Source organism: Scyliorhinus torazame, chromosome 6 (genome assembly GCF_047496885.1).
Source record: "Scyliorhinus torazame isolate Kashiwa2021f chromosome 6, sScyTor2.1, whole genome shotgun sequence".
In the NCBI taxonomy this organism is placed as follows: Eukaryota; Metazoa; Chordata; class Chondrichthyes; order Carcharhiniformes; family Scyliorhinidae; genus Scyliorhinus; species Scyliorhinus torazame.
In genome coordinates this window covers 180,900,271-180,926,968 of record NC_092712.1, presented here as the reverse complement: position 1 = coordinate 180,926,968, position 26,698 = coordinate 180,900,271, and the positions used below count along the sequence as shown (strand labels likewise).

The window sequence follows — 26,698 nt, the reverse complement described above, 5'->3', positions numbered from 1 at the left end:
GTTGACCTTCCCAGGGGTGAGCTGCCACAGGAATCGGCAGCCCATTCCACCGAGGTGGGCAGGCACCAAAGCCAATTAAGGCTTCAATCACGGCCATTTTCCCCCCATACTGCAACTTTCCTGCTGTCTCACAGAAGCACCCCCCTGTGTCAGGAACACAGCAAGCCTGCAGAGGTGGCCTCTTAGCCAGGAAGTCGGCGGATCATAGTTGGTTTAAATAATTGACAGCATTAGGGGGTCACAGTTCGCATAAGGATCCAAGAGAGATCTATAGATCGGATGCTCTTTCAGAGGGTCGGTGCAGACTCGATGGGCTGAATGGCCTCCTGCGCTGTAGGAATTCTGTGACAGTGCAATGAGAGACTCAGAGAAGAATGGGAGTTTGGACATGGACATTGATAGTGAGTGCAGAGAGATGAGGATTGGGATTGGATTGGTTTATTGTCACGTGTACCGAGGTACAGTGAAAAGTATTTTTCCGCGCGCAGCTCAAACAGATCATTCCATACATGAAAAGAAAATACATAATAGGGCAAGCATAAAATACACAACGTAAATACATAGGCACAGGCATCGGGTGAAGAGATCAGATCAGTCCATAAAAGGGTCCCATCAGTCCATAAGGAATAAGGTTATGCTGTCAGTTTTCAAAGAGAAGGGTATTGCTTGAAGAGTGGGAATTATTTACAATACTATTCTGAACATTACAATTTTGCTCTGGCGTCTTCCCTTGCAGTAAAAATATATCCGGCAGGCAACGCTTTTGAAAATATGTTATTTTGGGAATAACATATTTAGTCTGCAAGAGTTTTTGGCTCCTTTTACAGGACTTCCACAAATGTAGATCCTATGTTTCCATATGTGGTTATACAGTCAATGGAAATATGGCAAAAATCCATCCATCTTTCACACCTATCATTTCCCAAAGAGTCACAGTTGAAAGTATCACACATGAAAACTATATGTGACACTTCTAACTAATTGGCTCAAACATCATCTTCATAAAACAGTAACAAATCACAAGTGAACAGCTTATCAATGACGATAAGCATCTTTTCCAGAAACAAATAGTCTCAAAATTTGCCTAATCACAGAACTTCTACACAGGGAGTAATTAAGCAGCTATAAAATAAGAACTTGCATCTCTTGTTGGGGGTTCCTCTGTTCTTTCTCTGGGATTTTTGTGGATCTTCCTTCAAACTTACAAAGACAAATGACTGATAATCCTGAAACTCTGGTCAGTTACACTTTCAAAGGGACAAGTAAAATTAAACTCTACTCCACTGTAGCAAGCAAGAGCTTTCCTGAAGGTGTATTTTGATGTCTATAGAAGAGCTTATCAAACTGGAAGTACTCTGCTACTTTTCAATATAGTTCACAGTATAATGCTCAAGTCTTGTGAAAAACCATGGAGATCATTTTCATCTTAATTGTTGGGGCAGAATGGATTGCCCACATTTATAAAATTGTACTGTTGGATCTGATGGAAATTGGATATGTTCTATTCCAAATGGGCGATCTATTCCACTACATTACCATCTCAGCATCCAAGCTGAAAATGAACCCCTAAATCTTCTCACTTATTGTGTGAGTCAGCATGAATATTCACCTGCATATATGTAAGAAAGTAAGGAAGTGCAGAACAAAAGATGGCCCAACAAATTCCTGCTCTTAAAACCAGCTAATTATTGAGGTCCTTGTCGAATAATGAAGTGGATCATCCATTGTCCGACGCTGTGATTGGGATTCCCGATCGGTCGGTGAATGGACCATTCCCCGAAAAAAGGGTATAGTGCAGCCCCAAACCCGGCACCAACCCATTGTGATACCCTGATCTCCCGTCGGCGGCCTCAGTGTGCTACCCACCTTGTGCTGGAAACCTGATTCATCACCCCACCTTTATGCATGGGTCCCCACAGCAGGAAATACACCAGGCGGACTTCGGTGCAAGTTTTCCCAAGTGTGCTTACGATTTTTTTTAAACAGGACATTTAAGGCTAATTTCAATTACATTTGCGAGAGAGGCAACCCAATGTGGGTCAAGGGGTCAATGCATCGGAAGGCTCTTCCACCCCAACCCTAAGTTTTTTAATTTCCTCTTATTCACAGCAGAAAACATTTAGCTTCTTTTGATTTGGTGAGGAGTCAATCATATCAAGAGTGTTTATAAACATTGTGGTCAGCATCAAAGCAGGGTACTTGGGATGCATTGAAATGTGAAGGGAAGATAGATAAACAATCCACCAAGCACCTGTCTCTGGACTAATAAAATTGTCAATCATTGACTAGTGAAATGTATTGCTGTGCGAAGTTGAATGGGAGTTTTGCATTTTAAAGGTTGTCAAGTGATTTGAAGCCCTTTGAAGTGTACTTGGCTTTAGAGGAGGTCTCTGACACTTGTAACAGCTGCTGCTTTGAACACTTTTTTGTCTGAGATAGCAGATGTTAGGGAAGGGTAGGTGAAAATGCAGTGATCTTTCACTGTGCTGCTTGGACTGCTCTTCAGCTTTCAAGCAGGGGTGACTGATGGGGGGCTCTAATGGGGGAGGGGGTCAGGTCACCCTCATGGCTGCGTGCTGCGAGGGGGTGACCCATCATTCCCATGGTGAGTAGGGGTCGGATGCCCTTGTCAGCAGAGGTATACCAGACCTTGGGATTGGGCTGTCTGCTCAAAATTGCGGCCCAATACTGGGAGTCCGACAGAATCCAGCGAGTTCCATCCCATGCATAAATTTAGATGGAAGAAAGGAGTGGCTTGCACCTGGGCGCCACTCCCAGCGCCAGTGGAGACCAGTCCCAATTTTCTGCTGCCGGGAGTTAGGCTCCAGAACGGAGTATCCCGTACAATATTGTTCTCATGTGCCTGGCATCTTAAGTCTTCTGTACTGAAGTCAATGGAAAAGAAAGTCGGACAAGGCATTTAACGTGCAGCCAACCTGCTATCACTCATTTTGTGGTCCAGCCCAAGTTCAATCTCACTCCTAAAGATTTTTATTAGACTGCTTTGGACAATGGCCACATCTTATTTTGGTAGTTGCATATATCCAGCATTATGGCAAACTGTTTAATAGTTTGACCATCTTGCCATCTTGTATAGGCGAGATTATAGGTCGACTGAACTGACATGAGAATTGGTGAAATCCTGCACAGAATTCAATGAAATAAGAAGGAAATGATACAGAAAATGTTGAAAATATACATCAGCAAACCAGGACATCCAGCATCCAAGAGAATGAACTGGTTACTGATGTTTTGGATGTGTAGCCCTTCATGAAATAGAGGCATTTTAACATAAAGGCCTTGATATTAATCTTCCTCACAAAGGCCTCAACAGGGTTCGGAGAATGTTGCACATTTACATTGAGAAGGCATCCCCACTATGCCATTCCCACAACCATTGCAGATAGCAACAACTTTTATTAATATAGCCTTTAAAGTAGCCAAATGCCCAAGATTCTTGATGCCAGGGCATCCATGGAGAGGTGCGACACTTCAAAACCATATTTAAATTTGGTTCCCGAGGTTCCATTGAGAACCCAATTTAAAATTAATGGCAGATGTACAGGTTTCCAAAAGCTCGCAAAACCCATTAGAGGTGGGAGATGCGGGCTCCACAGAGTAAGTGCCTTTTACAGCATTCCTTGTAGGTCAGGATGAGCATTCCTTTGGCACTTTCCAATTAGTGGCTTCCCTCAGTTCCACTTGCCATCTTTTCCCACCCACCCCCAGCTCCAGTTAGTAACTATTCCACCATCTCCTGATTGCCAAGAGTTGTCCCCAAAGGGCCCTGGCTGTGGCTTCCTGCTGCCCGCCAGCTAATCTGCCAATTTGGCCACAGCCAGGCAGGAAAGTTCAGAATACAGAAATGATAACAAGGCCCTGCCGCTAAGATTGACAGGTCCACACAGGCTTTTTGCCTGCTTTTGGCCTCACTGGCACCTTCCTTATAATGGTCAGGGCCCAAGAGTAAATGGATTGAGTGACCTACCCATAATGGACAGGGCCCAAGAGTAAATGGATTGAGTGACCTACAAACTGCTTACTTGAAGACCTTTCCATGTTTCCGTATCACCTCACTGAAGATATTTTAAAACATCAGAGAGATTTTTCTCTTAATTTTGCAATAAAAGGGGACATGTTTGACGAGCAGCACAATATATTCCAGATATAAAATGGAAAATGTTAAGTTTGAGTTATGGAGAGCATGAGGCAACCGAGGCAATTTACCTGTAGAAACTGTTGGGAGCATGCTGACATCCTCCACACAGATTAATTTCTATTTTGCAGTGTACAGCTAAACCCCATGTGATTCTGTATCCGCGTGATAATCTAAAATGAAGTACGATGAGCTTGCTTTCAGCACCGAGGCAACATGGATAGTGACATATAAACTCTCAGTGCAATCAGCTGAAATTTCTCTTTCTCTCAATTTTACTCTCAGAAGCTATCTGCTGACATAGCTGAGTGGAAAATTTCAGATGAACGCCTTCAATTAAGTATTCAGATATCACAATTTCACAGCTTAACTTCAGTGCCTCAGGTCTCAGAATGAACCTCAGTTACGTGACAAAAGAGGCCTTGTTTTTGTTTAAACTGTCCAGTGCTCTATTGGAAAAGAGAGTATGACACAAACTAGCATTATAATGGCAAATTGTGAATACACTGAATACGTGCAGCACTGCGGGTTATCTTGCAGTCTTCCATTCTCAGCATGGAACCTCCCTTGTCAGGAAATGGGAGCTACAGCGATCCAGCCACATCTCCAATACTGCCCTTGCTACCAGAGAGACTCAGCATTGAGAGAATATTACTCCTAAACCTGCACCATACATGGTTTAATAAACCCTCAGCTATAGTAAGATGAACAATATGATTCTAAAATGAAATTTGTAGGCTTTTTTTTTTGTTCATTTGTAGGCTTTTAAAAAATAATGTTCATATGAGGGGCATAGACAGAGTGGATAGTCAGAGGCTTTTCCCCAGGGTAGAGGGGTCAATTACTAGGGGGCATAGGTTTAAGGTGAGAGGGGCAAGGTTTAGAGTAGATGTACGAGGCAAGTTTTTTACGCAGAGGGTAGTGGGTACCTGGAACTCGCTACCGGAGGAGGTAGTGGAAGCAGGGACGATAGGGACATTTAAGGGGCATCTTGACAAATATATGAATAGGATGGGAATAGAAGGATACGGACCCAGGAAGGGTAGAAGATTGTAGTTTAGTCGGGCAGTATGGTCGGCACGGGCTTGGAGGGCCGAAGGGCCTGTTCCTGTGCTGTACATTTCTTTGTTCTTTGTTCTTTGTATGGGATGTGGGCATCGCTTGCTATGCCAGTGTTTATTGGCTATTCCTAATTGCCCTTGAAAAGATGGTGATGAGCTGCCTTCTGGAACCACTGCAGTCCGTGTGTAGTAGGAACAGCCACAGTGCTGTTAGGAAGGGAGTTCCTGGGTTTTGACCGAGCAACAGTGAAGGAACATCAATATAGTTCCAAGTCAGGATGGAGTGTGACTTGGAGGGGACCATGCACGTGGTGGTGGTGTTCCCATGCATCTGATGCCCTTGGCTTTCTAAATGGTAGAAGTGTGGGTTTGGAAGGTGTTGTAAAAGGAGCCTTGCTAAGTTGCTACAATGCATCTTGTAGATGGCGCACACTACTGCAACTGTATGTTGGTGGTGAAGAGTGCTGTAGGTGGTGGATAGGGTACCAAGTCAAGCAGTTTGCTTTGTCCTGGATGGTGTCAAACTTCTGGATTAATGTTGGGGCTGCATTCATCCAGGCAAGTGGAGAATATTCCAGGCACTCAAACTTGAGTCTTGTAGATGGTGGCCAGGTTTTGGGGAATCAGGATTCCAAGCCTCTGATATTTTCTTGTGTGCACGATATTCATGTGACTGGTCTAGTTCAGTTTGTGGTCAATGGCAACCTCAGGATGTTGATAGTGGGGAATTCAGTGATGGTAGTGCCATTGCATATCATGGGGAGATGGTTAGATTCTCTCTTGTTGGGGATGCTCAACACTGGTATGGCGCAAATGTTACTCGCCATTTGTCAGCCCAAGCCTGGATATTGCCCAGATCTTGCTGCATATGGACATGGACACTTCAGAGGCATCGCAAATGGTGCTGTACATTGTCATCGACGGACATCGCCCCTTCTGACCTGGAGAGAAGATCATTGATGAAGCAGCTGGAGATATTTGGGCCTAGGACACTACGCTGAAGAACTTCTGCAACACTATCCCTAGACTAAGATGATTGACCTCCAACCAGCACAAATCTTCCTTTGTACCAGCTATGACTTCAACCAATGGAGAATTTTCCCCCTGATTCCGATTGACCTCAGTTTTGATGGGCTCCATGGTGCCACGTTTGGTCAGATACTGCTTTGATGTTGAGGGTAGTCACTCTGGAGTTCAGCTCTTTGTTTGTGTTTGGACCAAGACTGTAAAGGGGTCAGAAGCTCAGTGGCCCTGAAGGAACCCAAACTGACCATCAGTGAGAAGGTTATTGCTGAGCAAATGTTGCTTGGTAGCACCATCAGTGACCCCTTGCATCACTTTGCTAATGATTGATGGTAGACTGATGGGCAGTAATTGGCCAGGTTGGATTTGACCTAATTTTGTGTGAGTTGAGATTGTGAAGAAGTCATGGCCTTGCAACAAGCTGTTCTAGATAATATTCACACAACTGGCTGCAGTCAGCAGATCCGTGCATACAAAATATATATATATAGATATATAAATGATGTACTTTGGCATCTGGCTGAAGTTACAAATATTTAGCTACTACTTACTGATAGATTTGCTCTCAACACCAAGAGTATGTCCATTGAAATATATGGTGGGAAAAGGTTTCTCATAGACGTTAAAGGGTAATGGGACTTTTGAGACCCATGATAAATTTGGTTGGTTGGTGCCTGTGTGTTCAAGCATGTGTAGCACTGCATGGATCTTTGTGTAACTTTTTCAACCAACCTTGATATCAAGCATTCCGAAATTAATGATAGTGCTACAGGAATTAAATGTAGAGCAAAGCTGCCCTTCAATCCTGTCCCACTCTGACATTTTCTATTTCTCATTGTCAGTAACCCACAAGGCTTTTCCAATTCAGATTGTGAATGCAGTACATAATTATGGACAGTTTTATGGTATAGATATGGATTCAATGAAAAGTCAGTTTAAACTCTCCACATTCATTTCACTTAGCATTGCTACAGCTGTTAGAGAGATGCTTTCATCTCATAAGTTTAGAAACCAGGTCCCAGAGGAGAATTACAGTATACAGCAACTTGTATTTGCATAGCACCGTTAACCTGGTGAACCATCCCATAGGCACTTCACAGGAGCTTTAGCAAACAAAATTTGACAACAAGCCACATTGTAAGGACAGGTGGCCAAAAACTTGATCAAAGTTGTAGATTTTAAGCAGAACTTTAAAGGAGAAAGGCAGTGTTTTAGAAAGGGACATTCAGAGCATAGGGCCTTCGAGAGGGTCTTCCAGAACTGAGGGCCTAGGCAGCTGAAAGCACAGCCATCGGCAAAGCAATGACATCACAGAATTGCAAGAGGCTAGATTTGGGGGAGCGCAGAAATCACACTGGGTTGTTGAGTGGAGAGTCCACAGAGATAGAGAGGTGCGAGGTCACGGACGGATTTGAAATCAAGGACGAGGATTTTGAAATCATGGGGTGGTTGCAGTAGGAACCAGTGAAGGTCAGGATGGACAGGAGTGATGGCTGAACCATTATTGGTGTGAGTTAGAACATGGATTTTCGAGTTTTAAATGAGTTTTAAGTGCATGAAGCATGCAAGGTAGGAGGCCAGCCAGGGGAAATAGGCTTAACTGTTTCAATCCCGAACGAGATCCGATGCTGATCTAGAACAAATATGAAACTTTGCCTGGTTCATATTGTTAACGCAACGAGGTGGCTTCTGTTTCCACAGGTGACATCAAACAGGAACCAGGCGTATATCGGGAAGGACCAACTTACCAGCGCAGAGGCTCTCTCCAGCTTTGGCAGTTTCTAGTGGCTCTGCTGGATGATCCGGCAAACTCGCACTTTATTGCTTGGACGGGTCGTGGCATGGAGTTCAAACTCATTGAGCCAGAGGAGGTGGGTTTCCACTGTTAGCACAACTGTAGTAAAAAGAAACACCTAATCAGCAAAGGGAGGTTGGGGATTAAGGGAGTGAAGGAGGGGGAATTAAATATTGTGGTTAAAATTAGTTTACATGAGTCAAAGTCAGAAAATTAGCCCTGCACTTTTAATCACAAACAAAAAAGTTGAATGACGGAATTGAGACTTGAGCACATAATGCAGGCTGGCACTTCAGAGCAATACTGTTAAGAGGTGCCACTTTCAGCTGAGATATTAAATCATTGGTCCATCTACCCTCTCTTGTGGACTTGAGTACCCTTTCACCAACAATTAACCATCAAGCAACGTCATCAAAAACAGTGGACGAGTATTAGTTAGCAAAAAAAGAGTTCTGTTTTGGATGCGAATAGTGGGGTGTTCCTCGGAGCCTGCAGCGCCGAGAATGACTCTTGTCAGTGCAGGAAGAGGGATCTCTCGACCCTCTAAGTGACCCCGGATGGCTGGAGTGCCAGGGTTCCATCCTGCCCAGAGCCTGACCACCCCAGGGCCTGGTAAATCCCCCCTCCCAGGTGCCATTACACCTGGTCCACGTTTGTGTGGACCAGTGCTAAACGACACCCAGTTGAGGCCTCGCTCGGGAGGACGTTAGTTCCTGGGTGCTGGGATAATCTGGCACAGACATATTTAAATAAGCCTAATGGCTCATTTAAATATGTTCACCTGGATCCCGTTAGATCTCGCTAAACTTTCCAAGCATTGCAAATCTCACGAGAGACTACTCGCGAGATTTAACGGCTTCATTGTGTCACTTAGTTGGGCGTGACGAGAGCGTTCGATCGTGTCCTCAGTCTGCTCCCAGCACAACCCATGGCCTGAGACTCATCCAAAATTGGGCTTCACTGTAAAATAATTGAGTGGTAGCAGATCTTATCACTACCAGAGAGCAAGCTACCTGTTTATGACTCTCCAATTTGAGCTGGCTGCATTGCTGGCAATGACCTTCAGGTAGGTCCTGGGAAAAGGGAGGGGAGGAGAAAAAAAGTGAAGCCTGTAAAATGTAATTTTTAGGTCATTATCTGGCTGTGGGAGCTTGCTTTGTGCAAATTGGTTGCCGCAATGCCTACATTATAACATTACTCCACTTATTAGTTGGGAAACACTTGAGGGTATCCTGGCATTTGAAAGTCAGTATGTAAATGCAAGTTGGTTCTTCCTTTCTTTAAAATATTTCATAATTCAAAGTATTTCTTGAAATAAATGAAAAATTGCAATCTTATATACATTTTCAGTTCGCTGTTACATTTGGAGAGTTAATATTGCAACCATTTATTTTGAAGTTACACCCCTAACATTTCTGTGGCAGATTTAGTTTATGTTCCTAAAGGAGCTTTTTCAAAAACTTGCTGTCATGAGATGCGTGAAACTGTCAGGGCTACATTTATTGTCCATTCCTAGTTGTCCTGTGCAAGTGATTTTGGCCCTCTCCTTGAAACCAAAAGCATAGCAATATTTAAGTGCACCCACACTGGTGTGACTTCGCGATTCCAGGATACTGACCCAGTGACAATGAAGGAATAGTGATACATGTCTTCGTCAGTTGTGTGATTTGAAGATGGTGGTGTTCCCATGATATTGCTGCTCTTGACCTTGGTTCTAGAAATCAGATTTGCTGCAGTGCAGCCTGTAGAAAGTGTAGACACAGTGGGCTAGTGGCAGAGAGATGTTGATAACGAACTCAATGGTCAGTCAAGTGGACTGCATTGTCCTGGATAATGTTGCATTTCCCGAGTGTTGGTGCGCCTACACTCAAACAGGTGAGTGAAGTGTATTCTATCATACTTGTGGTTTGACCTTGCAGATTGTGGAGACTCATTGAGCGGTCAAGATCTCAAGTCACTCACTGCAGAGCTCCCAACCTCTGCCCTGCTTTTGTGATCACTGTGGTTAATAGGTTGGTCCAGTTAAACTAGAGCAATGGTGAGACTGTACCCAAATCACCCCCACCAACTTCCATGCCCCCAGTCCCCCGACCTGCAAAGATATTGATGATGGAGACCTTGTCATTAGTGCTGCTTCTGAAAATTAGGAGTAGGTGTTTGGACTTTTCTCACTGAATCTTGCCTTTGGCTTGTTTGGCACAAATTATACCTGCCAACAATTGGATGTCCCAAGTTGTTATTACAAAAGCAGGGAGGTTATGCTTCAGTTGTAAACAGCACTGGTAAGACCACATTGGGGTATTCTGTACAGTGATTGGTCTTCCTGTTTAAGGAAATAAGTAAATGCTTTGGAAGCAGTTCAGAGAAGGTTGACTAGACTAATACCAGGGATGGATGAGTTGTCTTATGACAAAAGGTAGGACAGATTATATCCACTGGAGCTTAGAGGCGACTTGATCAACACCTTTAATATCCTGAGGGATATTGACAGGGTGGGTGTAGAGAGAATGGTTTCTCTTCTGGAAAAATATAGAACCAGGGGTCACTGTTTAAAAACAAGGGTCGCTCATTTATGAAAAGATAAGGAGATTTTTTCCCCTCAAAAGGGTCGTGAGTCTTTGAAACTCTTCCTCAAAAGGTGGTGGAAGCAGTCTTTGAATATTTTTAAGGCAGAGCTAGATAGATTCTTGATTTGTCACCTATTAGATGTAGGCAAGAATGTTGGGTTGAGGTTACAATCAGATCAGCCATGATCTTATTGCTCGAGGGGCCAAGTGGCCTACTCTGCTCCTAATACATATATTCATATGTAAGTGACAGAGAACTGTAGATCCATCATCCAAATAGCTCCATTCTAAACCTTATAATGGAGGGAAGTTTATTGATGAAGCAGCTGAAAAGATGGTTGTGCTCCAAAGAACAATTAGAGTGGCTTTTTTGATTTTTGCTTCTGCCTCTGACTCTTTGGGCGGGATTCACCGACCCCCCGGTGGGTCGGAGAATCGCCGGGGGGGCGGCGTAAATCCCGCCCCCGCTGGCCGCCGAATTCTCTGGCACCGAATATTCGGCGGGGGCGGGAATCACGCCGCGCCGATGTCCTACTGCTGTCATGCCAGTCCCGCCGGCGTGAATCAAACCACCTACCTTCCCGGCGGGACTGGCAGCGCAGGTGGGCTCCGGGGTCCTTGGGAAGGGGGGGGGGGGGGGCGACCTGGCCCGCGATTGGGGCCCACCGATCCGCAGGTGGGCCTGTGCCGTGGGGGCACCCTTTTCCCTCCGCCTAAGCCACATCCTCCGCGATGAGACCACCCCCCCCTGTGCATGCGCGGGGATGATGTCAGCGGCCACTGACACCCCACGCATGCGCAGAGTTCCGCCGCCCGGCGAAGTCCTTTCGGCCCCGGCTGGCGTGGCGCCAAAGGCCTTCCACGCCAGTCGGTGGAGCGGAAACCACTCCGGCCCGGGCCTAGCCCCTCACGGTGAGTGCTTGGCCCCTAAAGGTGTGGAGAAATCCGCAACTTTGGGGCGGCCCGATGCCGGAGTCGTTCACGCCACTCCATCCCGCTGGGACCCCCCACCCCGCCGGGTAGGGGAGAATCCTGGCCCTTATGTCCCAAATACAAATTTGGAAAACCCAATCAGTTCAAGCTACTGCATTGCATAAAAGAAGCAGTGACTCTGAGCTGATTCGGGCGTTTAGGTTTCAGTTAACTCTGCCACTAAACACCACACACTGCAAAATGTATCCATTTAAGTTACAGGTAAATTCTGGGCTGGATTCTCCGCCCCGCCGCACCAGATTTCTATTTAACCCCACCGGTGGGATGCTCCGTTACGCCGGCCGGTCAATGGGGTTTCCCATTGTGGGGCAGCCCCACGCCATCGGGAAACCCCCTGGCTACCGGCAAAATGGAGCATTCCGTCAGCGGAGAATTCAGCCCGCAGTCGTTATGCAGTAGTATAAAATGGATGGTGACCAAATGTCAACCTGTGTTACTTCTCTCTCATTTTGTTTCTTGCCATTGACTTTGTCAAATTGAATGAGTGACTTGAAAAGTATCAAGAGATTTTAAATTGAATAGACATGGCCATTTCCTATAGTTACACCAAGTCACAGGCAAAACGGTTTGACTCATCTCAACTACGGCAGCGAGGACCTCTTCCCCATTATTTTTGAGGTAATTGAGTGTGAATAGAACTACAGGTGTAGGTTTGAGCCTTTTAACTTCGGAACATGTGTATTTTTTATCCCAAAGATCTTTGAATTTTAAATTGACTTATCTTGATAAATGGGCAAAGTTTAGTGTAATCATTAGGTGGAGGAGAGTACAAGGTGAATCAATTGATAGTGGTTTGTTGACATCAAGTCACTAGTTGATTGTTTTTTTTTAAAAATAATATTTTATTGAAAATTTTTGGTCAACCAACACAGTACATTGTGCATCCTTTACACAACATTGTAACAATACAGATAATAATGACCTTTTTAAATTTAAACAAAAACAACAACAAATAAATAAATATTAAATAACAAAAAATAAAAACTAGCCCTAATTGGCAACTGCCTTGTCTCAGGCCACACCCCCCCCCAATCCCCCCCCATCCCTCCCCCCCCCCGCCCCCCCCCCCCCCAAGTCCTGGGCCGCTGCTGCTGCCTTCTTTGTTCTCCCCTATCTATCTTTCCGCAAGATATTCGACGAACGGTTGCCACCGCCTAGTAAACCCTTGAGCCGACCCCCTTAGGACGAACTTAATCCGCTCTAACTTTATGAACCCCGCCATATCATTTATCCAGGTCTCCACCCCCGGGGGCTTGGCTTCTTTCCACATTAGCAATATTCTGCGCCGGGCTACTAGGGACGCAAAGGCCAAAACATCGGCCTCTTTCGCCTCCTGCACTCCCGGCTCTTGTGCAACCCCAAATATAGCCAACCCCCAGCTTGGTTCGACCCGGACTCCTACTACTTTCGAAAGCACCTTTGTCACCCCCATCCAAAACCCCTGTAGTGCCGGGCATGACCAAAACATATGGGTATGATTCGCTGGGCTTCTCGAGCACCTCGCACACCTATCCTCCACCCCAAAAAATTTACTGAGCCGTGTTCCAGTCATATGTGCCCTGTGTAATACCTTAAACTGAATCAGGCTTAGCCTGGCGCACGAGGACGACGAGTTTACCCTGTTTAGGGCATCTGCCCACATCCCCTCCTCAATCTCCTCCCCTAGCTCTTCTTCCCATTTCCCTTTTAGTTCGTCCATCATAGTCTCCCCTTCGTCTCTCATTTCCCTATATATATCCGACACCTTACCGTCCCCCACCCATTTCTTTGAGATGACTCTGTCCTGCACCTCTTGTGTCGGGAGCTGTGGGAATTCCCTCACCTGTTGCCTCGCAAAAGCCCTCAATTGCATGTACCTGAATGCATTCCCTTGGGGCAACCCATATTTCTCGGTCAGCGCTCCCAGACTCGCAAACTTCCCATCCACAAATAGATCTTTCAATTGCGTTATACCTGCTCTTTGCCACATTCCATATCCCCCATCCATTCCCCCCGGGGCAAACCTATGGTTGTTTCTTATCGGGGACCCCCCCAGTGCTCCGGTCTTTCCCCTATGTCGTCTCCACTGTCCCCAAATCTTCAGTGTAGCTACCACCACCGGACTCGTGGTATAGTTCCTTGGTGAGAACGGCAATGGGGCTGTCACCATAGCCTGCAGGCTGGTCCCCCTACAGGACGCCCTCTCTAATCTCTTCCACGCCGCTCCTTCCTCCTCTCCCATCCACTTACTCACCATTGAAATATTAGCGGCCCAATAATACTCACTTAGGCTCGGTAGTGCCAGCCCCCCCCCTATCCCTACTACGCTGTAAGAATCCCTTCCTCACTCTCGGAGTCTTCCCGGCCCAAACAAAACCCATGATACTCTTTTCTATCCTTTTGAAAAAAGCCTTCGTGATCACCACCGGGAGACACTGAAACACAAAGAGGAATCTCGGGAGGACCACCATCTTAACCGCCTGCACCCTCCCTGCCATTGACAATGCTACCATATCCCATCTCTTGAAATCTTCCTCCATCTGTTCCACCAACCACGTCAAATTTAGCCTGTGCAATGTGCCCCAATTCTTAGCTATCTGGATCCCCAGGTAACGAAAGTCTCTTGTTACCTTCCTCAACGGTAGGTCTTCTATTTCTCTACTCTGCTCCCCTGGATGCACCACAAACAGCTCACTCTTCCCCATGTTCAATTTATACCCTGAAAAATCCCCAAACTCCCCAAGTATCCGCATTATTTCTGGCATCCCCTCCGCTGGATCCGCCACACATAGTAGCAGATCATCCGCATATAAAGATACCCGGTGTTCTTCTCCTCCCCTAAGTATTCCCCTCCATCCCTTGGAACCTCTCAGCGCTATCGCCAGGGGCTCAATCGCCAGTGCAAACAGTAATGGGGACAGAGGACATCCCTGCCTTGTCCGTCTATGGAGCCGAAAATATGCCGATCCCCGTCCATTCGTGACCACACTCGCCACTGGGGCCCTATACAACAGCTGCACCCATCTAACATACCCCTCTCCGAACCCAAATCTCCTCAACACCTCCCACAGATAATCCCACTCCACTCTATCAAATGCTTTCTCGGCATCCATCGCCACTACTATCTCCGTTTCACCCTCTGGTGGGGCCATCATCATTACCCCTAACAACCTCCGTATGTTCGTGTTCAGCTGTCTCCCCTTCACAAACCCAGTTTGGTCCTCATGAACCACCCCCGGGACACATTCCTCTATTCTCATTGCCATTACCTTGGCCAAGACCTTGGCATCTACATTGAGGAGGGAGATTGGTCTGTAGGACCCGCATTGAAGCGGATCCTTTTCCTTCTTTAAAAGAAGCGATATCGTTGCTTCTGACATAGTCGGGGGCAGTTGTCCCCTTTCCTTTGCCTCGTTAAAGGTCCTCGTCAGTAGCGGGGCGAGCAAGTCCAAATATTTTCTGTAAAATTCAACTGGGAATCCGTCCGGTCCCGGGGCCTTTCCCGTCTGCATGTTCCTAATTCCTTTCACCACTTCTTCTACCGTGATCTGTGCTCCCAATCCCATCCTTTCCTGCTCTTCCACCTTGGGAATTTCCAGCCGATCCAAAAACTCCATCATTCTCTCCCTCCCATCCGGGGGTTGAGCTTCATACAATTTTTTATAAAATGTCTTAAACACTTCATTCACTCTCTCCGCTCCCCGCTCCGTCTCTCCATCTTCGTCTCTCACCCCCCCTATTTCCCTCGCTGCTCCCCTTTTCCTCAATTGGTGTGCCAGCAATCTGCTCGCCTTCTCTCCATATTCATACTGTACACCCTGCGCCTTCCTCCATTGTGCCTCTGCAGTGCCTGTGGTCAGCAAGTCAAATTCCACATGCAGCCTTTGCCTTTCCCTGTACAGTCTCTCCTCCGGTGCTTCCGCATATTGTCTGTCCACCCTCAAAAGTTCTTGCAACAACCGCTCCCGTTCCTTACTCTCCTGCTTCCCTTTATGTGTCCTTATTGATATCAGCTCCCCCCTAACCACCGCCTTCAACGCCTCCCAGACCACTCCCACCTGAACCTCCCCATTGTCATTGAGTTCCAAGTACTTTTCAATGCATCCCCTCACCCTTAAGCACACCCCCTCATCCGCCATTAGTCCCATGTCCATTCTCCAGGGTGGACGCCCTCTTGTTTCCTCCCCTATCTCCAAGTCTACCCAGTGTGGGGCATGATCCGAAATGGCTATAGCCGTATATTCCGTTCCCCTCACCCTCGGGATCAATGCCCTACCCAACACAAAAAAGTCTATGCGTGAATAGACTTTGTGGACATAGGAGAAAAACGAGAACTCCTTACTCCTAGGTCTACTGAATCTCCACGGGTCCACCCCTCCCATCTGCTCCATAAAATCCTTAAGCACCTTGGCTGCTGCCGGCCTCCTACCAGTCCTGGACTTCGACCTATCCAGCCTTGGTTCCAACACCGTGTTAAAGTCTCCCCCCATTATCAGCTTTCCGGTCTCTAGGTCTGGGATGCGTCCTAGCATTCGCCTCATAAAATTGGCATCGTCCCAATTCGGGGCATACACGTTTACCAACACCACCATCTCTCCCTGTAATTTGCCACTCACCATCACGTATCTGCCCCCGTTATCCGCCACTATAGTCTTTGCCTCGAACATTACCCGCTTCCCCACTAATATAGCCACCCCCCTGTTTTTCGCATCCAGCCCCGAATGGAACACTTGCCCTACCCATCCCTTACGCAGCCTAACCTGATCTATCAGTTCCAGGTGCGTTTCCTGTAACATGACCACATCTGCTTTAAGTTTCTTAAGGTGTGCGAGTACTCGTGCCCTCTTTATCGGCCCGTTAAGCCCGCTCACGTTCCACGTGATCAGCCGAGTTGGGGGGCTTCCCACCCCCCCCCTTGCCGGTTAGCCATCATCTTTTTCCAGCTTCTCGCCCAGTTCCCACGCAGCTGTATTTCTCCCAGACGGTGCCCCCCCGCCCATCCTTTCCCGTACCCACTCCCCCCTTTCCCCAGCAGCAGCAACCCAGTAATTCCCCCCTCCCCCCCCCCCCCCCCGCTAGACCCCCCGCTAGCGTAATTACTCCCCCCATGTTGCTCCCAGAAGTCAGCAAACTCTGGCTGACCTCGGCTTCCCCCCGTGATCACGGCTCGCCCCATGCGGCGCCCCCTCCTTCCTGCTTCTCTATTCCCGCCATAATTATCATAGCGCGGGAACCAAGCCCGCGCCTCTCCCTCGGCCCCGCCTCCCATGGCCAATGCCCCATCTCCTCTCCCTCCCCACCTCCCCCCATCACCACCTGTGGGAGAAAGAAAAGTTACCATACCGCAGGATTAATCATACAATCCCTCTTCGCCCCCCCCCCCACTCGTCCCACCACTTTGTCCAAACGTTCATTTTCGTAGTCCAGTCATTCCAATTTTTCTTCTACAATAAAAGTCCACGCTTCATCCGCCGTCTCAAAGTAGTGGTGCCTCCCTTGATATGTGACCCACAGTCTTGCCGGTTGCAGCATTCCAAACTTTATCTTTTTTTTGTGAAGTACCGCTTTGGCCCGATTAAAGCTCGCCCTCCTTCTCGCCACCTCCGCACTCCAATCTTGATAGACGCGGATCACCGCGTTCTCCCATTTACTACACCGAGTTTTCTTCGCCCATCTAAGGACCATTTCTCTATCCTTAAAACGGAGAAATCTCACCACTATGGCTCTGGGAGCTTCTCCTGCTCTCGATCCTCGCACCATAACTCGGTATGCTCCCTCCACCTCCAACGGACCCGTCGGGGCCTCCACTCCCATTAACGAGTGCAGCATCGTGCTCACAAATGCCCCGACGTCCGCCCCCTCCACACCTTCAGGAAGGCCAAGAATCCTCAAGTTGTTCCTCCTTGCGTTATTTTCCAGTGCCTCCAACCTCTCCACAGATCGTTTCTGGTGTGCCTCCTGTATCTCCGACTTCACCACCAGGCCCTGTATATCGTTTTCATTCTCTGCTGCTTTCGCCTTCACGACCCGAAGCTCCTGCTCCTGGGTCTTTTGTTCCTCTTTCAGCCCTTCAATCGCCTGTAATATCGGGGCCAACAACTCTTTCTTCATTTCCTTTTTTATCTCCTCCACGCAGCGTTTCAAAAACTCTCGTTGTTCAGGGCCCCATATGAAACTGCCACCTTCCGACGCCATCTTGGTTTCTGCTTGCCTTCCTTGCCGTTGTTCCAAAGGATCCGCTGCAATCCGGCCACTTTCCTCTCCTTTTTCCATCCGTGTCCAGGGGGAACACCCTTCTGGTTTACCGCACGGTGTTTTCAGCCGTTAAAATTGCCGTTGGGGCTCCTATCAAGAGCCCAAAAGTCCGTTTCACAGGGAGCTGCCGAAACGTGCGACTCAGCTGGTCATCGCCGCACCCGGAAGTCCACTAGTTGATTGTTAATTAAAGACGTATGCACCATTTCTGTGGCAGTTGATACTGCATTCGATCATATCAGTGACTGATAAAAGAACAGTACATTTATTTTTCCATACTTCTAAAAGGGGGTTCACATTCTTTAAAATAGCAGACACATTAGTTACCGAAACACTAATGCATTCATTGCTAGTGCCGCAATATGTGGACTCACCCTTTTTGTTTTTTGTCTCCAAACGATATGATAAGTCATCATGTTGAAGGGTAGTATACCTCATGCCCATTACAGATCACAAACTGAAGATGTGACAAAAGAATAACAATAGCAAATTCTAATTATGATCATCATGCTTCAGTCTTACCACGTTCACACTGAGATCTGGGGCGGAATTCTCTGATAATTGGGCTATGTCCCCACGCCCGCGAGAAAAAAACGCGGGTGCGAATCACTCTGGACTTTCCTGGAGAAAGTCCAGAGTGATTCTCCGTTTTGCAGCTCCTCGCAGCTCCGGCCACCGATACGGGGCTGGAGTCTGCGCCTGCACTTCGGACCAGGGTTCCACGCATGTATGCGGCGGCGGCCCCGCGCGACTTGGCCGACCGACACCACGGACCGACCCCGACAATATAGCCCCCCACCCCCCTCCCCCCCCTGCAATTGCGCGCGCCCGCCAGTCGGTGGCCCCCGATCGCGGGCTTGGCTGTCCTGGAGGCTGCCTCCCTACCCGGTGACGGATCCCCCCGCCCCCCCAACCAGGACTGAGTCCACAGTCGCCACTGCGAGTTCCCGCCGGGTGGAACCATGAGTGAACCACGCTGGCGGGAACTCGGCCAGTTGCCAGCGGAGAATCGTCGCAGGGGCCTCTTTCAATGGCTCTTGACCGGCGTCGCATTGACCGTGTGCACTGGCAGCGACTGGAGAATTGCAGGAGCGGCGTCGGACCCGATCGCGGTTCTGACGCCCATTCTCCGGCCCCGCGCCAAGCGCAATCGCGGCACGGAGAATCCTTGCCCTGGTATATGATTTCAGGCTCAGCATTTCAAATTAAGTAGTCTAATTTTTTTGAAGCTTCTCCATTACAACCACAATCTATTAAATCTATAAAATGGATGACGACCAATTGCCAATCAGTTTTACCTCACTCCCATTTTTTTTTCTTTCCATTGACTTTGTCAAATTAAATGAGTTGCTTTAAAAGTGTTAGGAGATATATGTATACTGTGATGTCGCAAGGGGCTGTGGACTGTGATAGGTGGGAAGGAGTTCACTTAGTTCAATAGCTCACACTGTTGTCCAAATTCAACAGAAAGGTCTTCAGATACTCAGCAAAACAGAAAGGAAAGGAAAGCTTTCAAACTGAAACAGAACATTTGTGGAATAAAGGTGGAACCTGACAAAAGGTTGATGCCAAAGAAGATTGTTCAATAAAGTACCTTTTAATGTTAGAGCAAAACTGGAGCAGAAAATAGCTTCATTTTTTATATAATAATGCTTGATTTTTGAAAATGTCTCCATATTAGCTCCATTTGGGAGAATTGTGTATTTGTTCTCATAAATAAAATGTTGACGCACACGTTGGGCGGTATTATATTGGTGCGGAATGCTCCGCATCTTTGGGGGCCGAGCCCCAACCTTAAGGGGCTAAGCCGACGCCGGCCGAATTTCTGCCCCGCCAGCTGGCGGAAAAGGCCTTTGATGCCCCGCCAGCTGGTGCGGAAATGACATCTCCAGGCGGCTCATGCGCGGGAGCGTTAGCAGCCGCTGACGGCATTCATGCGCAGTGGAGGGAGTCTCTTCCGCCTCCACCATGGTGGAGACCGTGGCGAAGGCGGAAGGAAAAGAGTGCCCCCACGGCACAGGCCCGCCCGCAGATCGGTGGGCCCCGATCGCGGGCCAGGCCACCGTGGGGGCAACCCCCAGGGCCAGATCGCCCTGCGCCGCCCCCAGGACCCCGGAGCCCGCCCGCGACGCCTTGCCCCGCCGGTAAGGTAGGTGGTTTAATCTACGCCAGCGGGACAGGCATTTTAGCGGCGGGACTTCGGCCCATCCGATTCCCGCCCCCGCCGAATATCCGGTGCCGGAGAATTCGGCAACCGGCAGGGGCGGGATTCACGCCAGCCCCCGGCGATCCTCCTACCCAGCGGGGGGTCGGAGAATCTCGCCCCGCGAGTCGCGCCACGCCGCCCCGACACCCGCACGCAATTCTCCCAACCCCCGAAACCAGCGCCGTGGGAATCGCGGCGGGCCACTCGGAGAATCGCTGCAAACGGCAAGCGGCAATTCTCCGGCCCGAATGGGCCAAGCGGCCAGCGGAAAAAAAGACAGTCCCGCCGGTGCCGTTCACCCCTGGTCGCTGCCGGCGGGAACTGTGCGGGAACGCTGGGGGGGGGGGGGGGGGGCGGCCTCTGGGGGGGGGGCTCCGATGGGGTCTGGCCCGCGATCGGGGCCACCGAAATGCGGGCTGGCCTCTCTTCTCCCCCCCCCCCCGCCCCCGGGCCTACCTCCTTCCGCGGCCGGCCCCAGAACCCCGGCGCCATGTTGGTGAGTGACCAGCGCGCGTAATAGGTTCCCCGCGCATACGCAGGATGGCGCGGCCCAACTGCACATGCGCAGGAATGATCTGCCCCAACTGCGCATGCGCAGGAATGATCTGCCCCAACTGCGCATGCGCAGGAATGAGCTGCCCCAACTGCGCATGCACGGGTTGGCGCGGCGCCGGATAGGCTGGAGCAGCGTGAACTGCGTGAGGGCCAGAATAGGTCGTGCCCGGGCCCTGTTCGCGCCGTCGTGGAACACGGCGTGGGCACTTAGTCCTGGGAGCGGAGAATCCCGCCAATTATGTTCACTTCTTAGCATTAATTCCACTGAATTTTCAATAAATTACAAGAAATATTTTCTACACCTTTCCAGTATATTCAGTCTAACTGTGTAGTTGGACAATTTATTCTATATGCTTTCCCTCCCCCCGGTATTGGCAGAAACCTCGCCTCGTGAGTTTGTATCCCATGAAAAACATTTGCTCCGCACCAAATGCCTTTACAGCATCAATTGTTTTTTTGAACTGAGTTGGGAGGCTGCTGAAAACTGTGAGGTAAGCAGAAAATGAAACATGTCCAGACTAGCCTGGAGACGTGTTACTCCCTCCTCCTCTGGTTGAGTTTGAAATGGCACTGATACCAGCTGCAGCGATTCCCGCTGCTCTGTCACCTTGTTTTTCTTCCAAGCAAAAACATTGGCAGTTAACAACAGTGAGAAGATAATGGCTTTTGTCAATGACTGGAGCGACATTCAAGGAGGTGATTCAGTCTAGCAGCTATTCGTCCCTAATATGCAAAAGTGAATCATGGATTGCTTTTGAACATTAATGTAACAATACTATTGCAGTAAAATCAAAAGAGAAAATGCTGGAAAATCTCAGCAGGTCTGGCAGCATCTGTAGGGAGAGAAAAGAGCTAACGTTTCAAGTCCAGATGACCCTTTGTCAAAGCTAGTATTGCATTACTGCTTTCAATTCAACTGACAAATATAAAGGGGAAGAAATTCATCTCGGGTGGTGGTACAAAATTGGCAGCAGGGCCTGTTGTATGCAACGGCTGATACTTAATTCCATTGAAAAGCAATGAAACTGAAAATCGGGCGCTGCATGTAACCACAGCCAATCCAATGTGTTCGACATATACCTCAAAGTATATAAAAATAAATTAAGAGTCCCAATTCATTTTTTCCAATTAAGGGACAATTTAGCGTGGCCAATCCACCTACCCTGCACATGTTTGTGTTGTGGGGTCAAAACCCGCACAGACACGGGGAGAACGTGCAAACTCCACACGGACAGAGCCGGGATCGAACCTGGGACCTCGGCGCCATAAGGCAGCAGTGCCAACCACTGTGCCACCGTGCTGCCCCTAAAGTAATCTTTTTGATCACTACTTTTAAATGATCATTTATTGTTTTCTTGATGCTTGTTGAAGGGATGGTAGGGGAGGGAATGCAAGTTTAAAACTAATAATAAAGATGCTACACCTTTGTTATATTGTACATTATTGGCTGGAGAGGCTTTAAAATAGGATGCAGTGTAGTCCTTGATGAAAAGTATTAACATTTCAGTCTGGGGCAAACAGGACAAACATTCTGAATTCTATCCTGTGCATTCAAACTTGGGGCAAGAAACCACAAGGCAGTTTGTGCAGTAGGTTATGCAACAAAAACAATCGACAACTTGTATTTATATACCGCCATTCACTTAATAAAACGGCCCAAGGTGCTTCACAGGGATATTACAAAACAAAATATTACACTGAGCAAGAAAAGGAGATATTAGGGCAAATGACAAAAATTCTTGGTCAAAGCAGTAGATTTTAAAAAGTACCTTGAGGAAGGAAAGATAGTGAATCAGAGACCTTTAGGGTGGGATTTCCAGAGTCTCGGGCAAGGCAACTGAAGGCCCAGCTAGTGACGTTGGAGCGATTAAAATTAAGGTACCCAGGAGGATTGTGGGGCTGGAGGAGATTTCTGAGATTGAGAGGGGTAAGGCCATGGATGGATTTGGAATAAGAATAAGAATTATGTAGCCTGTAATATGCTACACAGTTTTACTTTTAACAGTACATAGTAATGTATATGTATCGCCATATTGCATGAAGGGCTTAAACATTTGCTTCAAAACAAAGTCATTGATTTTTGGCAAGTTGATTGGAACTGAATGGAAGTGCATAATTTCCATGAATTCTCCGAGCGATGGGATTCTTTGGTCCGGTGGGGAGTGCACCACCACCATGGGTTTTCGGTCGGCATGTGTGGCTTCAATGGGAAATCCCATTGACAGCAGCGGGAACAGAGAATCCCGCCGCCAAGAAATACGCGGCTGGTGGATCGGCGAATTCACCACAATCTTGTCACCACATGTCCTAGCAATCCTTCACTTTACCATTATCACCCAGCCAGGGGATGAACCAAATTTCAATGAGGAGTGCAAGAAAGCATTCCAGGAGCAGCACCAGGCATACCTTAAGATAAAGTACCAACCTGGTGATGCTACTACATAAGACTAAATGCATACAAACAGTGGCAGCAGCATGATATAAATAGCACTGGGATGGCACGGTGGTGCAGTGGTTAGCACTGCTGCCTCACAGCGCTGAGGACCCGGGTTCAATCCTGGCCCCAGGTCACTGTCCATGTGGCGTTTGCACATTCTACCCATGTCTGCATGGGTTTCATCCCCATAACCCAAAGATGTGCAGGCCAGATGGATTGGCCACGCTAAATTGCCCCTTAATTGGAAAAAGAAATAATTGGATGCTCTAAATTTCTTTTTAAATTATGTAAATAGCACTCAGTGGTTCCAAAACCAATGGCTGACTGTGTGGAGTCAGCACGTTCTCCCCATGTCTGCGGGGATTTCCTCTGGGTGCTCCGGTTTCCTCCCACAGTCCAAAGATGTGCAGGTTAGTTGGATTGGCCTTGTTAAAATTAGTGTCCGACAAGTGGAGTTATGGCGATAGATGGGAAAGTGGGCCTAGGTAGGGTGCTCTTTCAGAGGATCGGTGCAGACTCGATGGTCCGAATGGCCTCTTTCTGCCCTGTAGGGATTCTATGATTCCATGGATCAGATTAAAGCTCTAATCCTGCCATATCTAATTGTGAATGACAATGAACAATTATACATCTGACATGAGGAGAATGCTCCGTGAACAGCCCCAATCTTCAATAATGGTGGAGCCCACGACATGAGGGCAAAAGACAAGGCCAAAGTGTTTAAAATCATCCTCAGCCAGAATATGGAGTGGATGAGTGTATGATCCATCTCGGGCTCCTGAGGCTCCTACCATAACAGATGCCAATCTTCGGCCAATTCAATTCACTCCACATGATATCAAGAAATGGGTGAGCGCATTGAATACAGCAAAGGCGTTGGGTCCCGACCATACTCCAACTTTAACACTGAAGACCTGTATTGAAGATAGACGCACTTAAAGCCAAGCTGTTCAAATACATGTACAACACTGACATCTAAAATCATTCTGGTTTTGATGGAACAGAAAAAAGCCATTCAGTCCATTGAGTCTATAGATGAGCCCAGTCAGTCTCGTTCCCCCCACTTGATCCACGTGGTTCGAAAAAATTGTTCTCAAGAGCCCGTTAAATTTATTTTTTAAATCATTGGACATCTCCACTTCAACCCACGTGTAGGCAGAGTATTCCAGGTCATTCTCACTCACTGCATAAAAACGTTCTTCCTCACTTCCCCCGCATCTCTTGCTCAAAACCTTAAATCTGTCCTCTAGACCTTGTACCATCAGCTAGTGTGTGCAACTTTTGTTTGTCTGAAGTGTTAAAATCTTATACATGGGCAGCATGGTTGCACAGTGGTTATCACTGTTGCTTCACAGCGCCAGGATCCCAGGTTCGATTCCCGGCTTGGGTCACTGTCAATGCGGAGTCTGCATGTTCTCCCTGTGTCTGCGTGGGTTTACTCTGGGTGCTCCAGTTTCCTCCCACAAGTCTTGTAACGTGCTGATAGGTAATTTGGACATTCTGAATTTTCCCTCTGTGTACCCAAACAAGTGGCGGAGTGTGGCGACTAGGGGATTTTCACAGTAACTTCATTGCAGTGTTAATGCAAGCCTACTTGTGACAATAATAAAGATTATTATTACCTCTATCAAATCTCTACTCAATCTCCTTTGCTCCAAGGATTGCAAACCCAGCTTCTTCAAATCTTACATCCCCGGAACGATTTCGGTAACCCTCAACTAAAATCATAGCATTCCTACAGTGCAGAAGGAGGCCATTCGGCCCATTGAGTCTGCACCCACCCTCTGAAAGAGCACCCTACCTAGGCACATGCCCCTGCCCTATGCCCTCCAAACTCACCTAACCTTTTGAACACTAAGGAGCAATTTAGCATGGTCAATCCACCCAACGTGCACATCTTTGGACTGCTCCATCTTAATGTAGAAAATTGTCCAGATATGACCTGTCCACAAAAAGCAGGAAAAATCTAATCTGGCCAATCACCGCCCCATCACATTCAGCAGCAAATTGATGACCATTTTATCAAACAGCACTTATTCAACAATGTGTTCATCGATGCTCAGTTTGGGTTCCGCCATTACAGCATTGGTTGAAGTATGAATTCTAGATGTGAAGTGGGGTGAGAGTGAATGAAATGAAAATCGCTTATTGTCACAAGTAGGCTTCAAATGAAGTTACTGTGAAAAGCCCCTAGTCGCCACATTCCGGCACCTGTTCGGTGAGGCTGGTACGGGAATTGAACCGTGCTGCTGGCCTGCCTTAGTCTGCTTTCAAAGCCAGCGATTTAGCCCAGTGTGCTAAACCAGCCCTTGACATCAAGACAGCATTTGACTGAGTGTGACATCAAGGAGCCCGAGCAAAATTGCAATCACAGAATATCAGGGGAAAGTTCTCCACTAGCTGGAGCCAATTGCTCGCACAAAGGAAGATGATTGTTGGAGGCCAAACATCTCAGCCCCCAGATATCATTGCAGGGGTGTTTCAGGGTAGAGTCATAGGCCCAACCAATCTTCAGCTGTTTTATCAATGACCTCTTTATCATAAAATCAGAAGTGGGGATATTCTCGAATGATTGCACAATGTTCGGATCCATTTGTAACTTATTAAATAATTAGCAGTCTATGCTCACATGCAGTCAGACTTGGACAGGATTAAAGATTGGTTTAATAAATAGCAAGTAACGTTCATGCCATAAGACAGTCCAAGAAGACAGAATCTAACCTTTTGACACCTCAATGGTGTTACTGTTGCTGAATCCCACACTATCAACATCTTGGGGGTCACTGTTGACCAGAAACTCAAATGGACCACCCATATTAATGCTGCGGCTACAAGAGCAGTTCAGAGACTGGGAATTCTTGACAGGCCAAAGCCTTTTTACCATTTACAAGGCAACAATTCAGGAGTGTGATGAAATATTCCTCATTTCCCTGAATGAATGCTACAGGCAAGAAGCTAGATGACATCTCGGACAAAGACGTTTGCTTGATTGGCACCCCATCCAGCACCTTAAATATTCACTCCCTGCACAGTTGCAGCAGTGTATCATCTACAAGATGCATTGCGGCAACTCACAAAGATTCTTTTGGCAACACCTTCCAAACACAGAACCTCTATCGCATTGAAGGACAAGGGCAGGACACACATGGGAATTAAACCACCTGCAAGATCCCTTCCAACTATCGCATCGTCCTGACTTGGAGGTCCACGGGCTGGATTCTCCGATTTGGAGACTTAGGCCCCCACGCCAGCGTGAAAACGGTGGTGTTTTCCGCCAGGAAAACTGGCGCAAAACGGCCACCGATTCCCCGTGTTGCTGGGGGCTAGCAGCCAGGCAGTGTAGAGCACCCAGCTCGAGCTGCCGATACGCCCCAGAGAAATGCCGGGTCCGTGGCCGCACATACGCACGCTGGCGGCCTGCAGCGGCCGCACCGTGCTTCATGGCGAACGCAGCCCGCGGTCCGCCCCACCACAGTGCCCCTACCCCGAATAATGACCTCCCTACCCGCGGATCGGCCCTCCCCAACTGTGGCGGCGCTGCACTGAGTCCGCTGCCGCCACGCTGAGGTCGCGACGGGTGAGACCACACGCAACCCACGCCGTCGGGAACTCGGCCGGTCGGGGACGGAGCATCGCTGGGCGAGCCTCGACCAACATAAGGAGGGCGTGGT

General features: G+C 48.0%; 1 protein-coding gene across 5 annotated transcripts in view; it reads left to right on the top strand.

The window, feature by feature from the left end:
• The window catches only part of etv1 (ETS variant transcription factor 1), a 209,809-nt gene that overhangs the window by 159,242 nt on the left and 23,869 nt on the right, over positions 1-26,698 (top strand). For all 5 annotated transcript variants that reach the window (XM_072509143.1, XM_072509142.1, XM_072509146.1 and 2 more), the window contains one exon: positions 7,942-8,111. In XM_072509143.1, the coding sequence (XP_072365244.1) occupies positions 7,942-8,111 (170 nt within the window). The remainder of the gene's footprint in view (positions 1-7,941; positions 8,112-26,698) is intronic.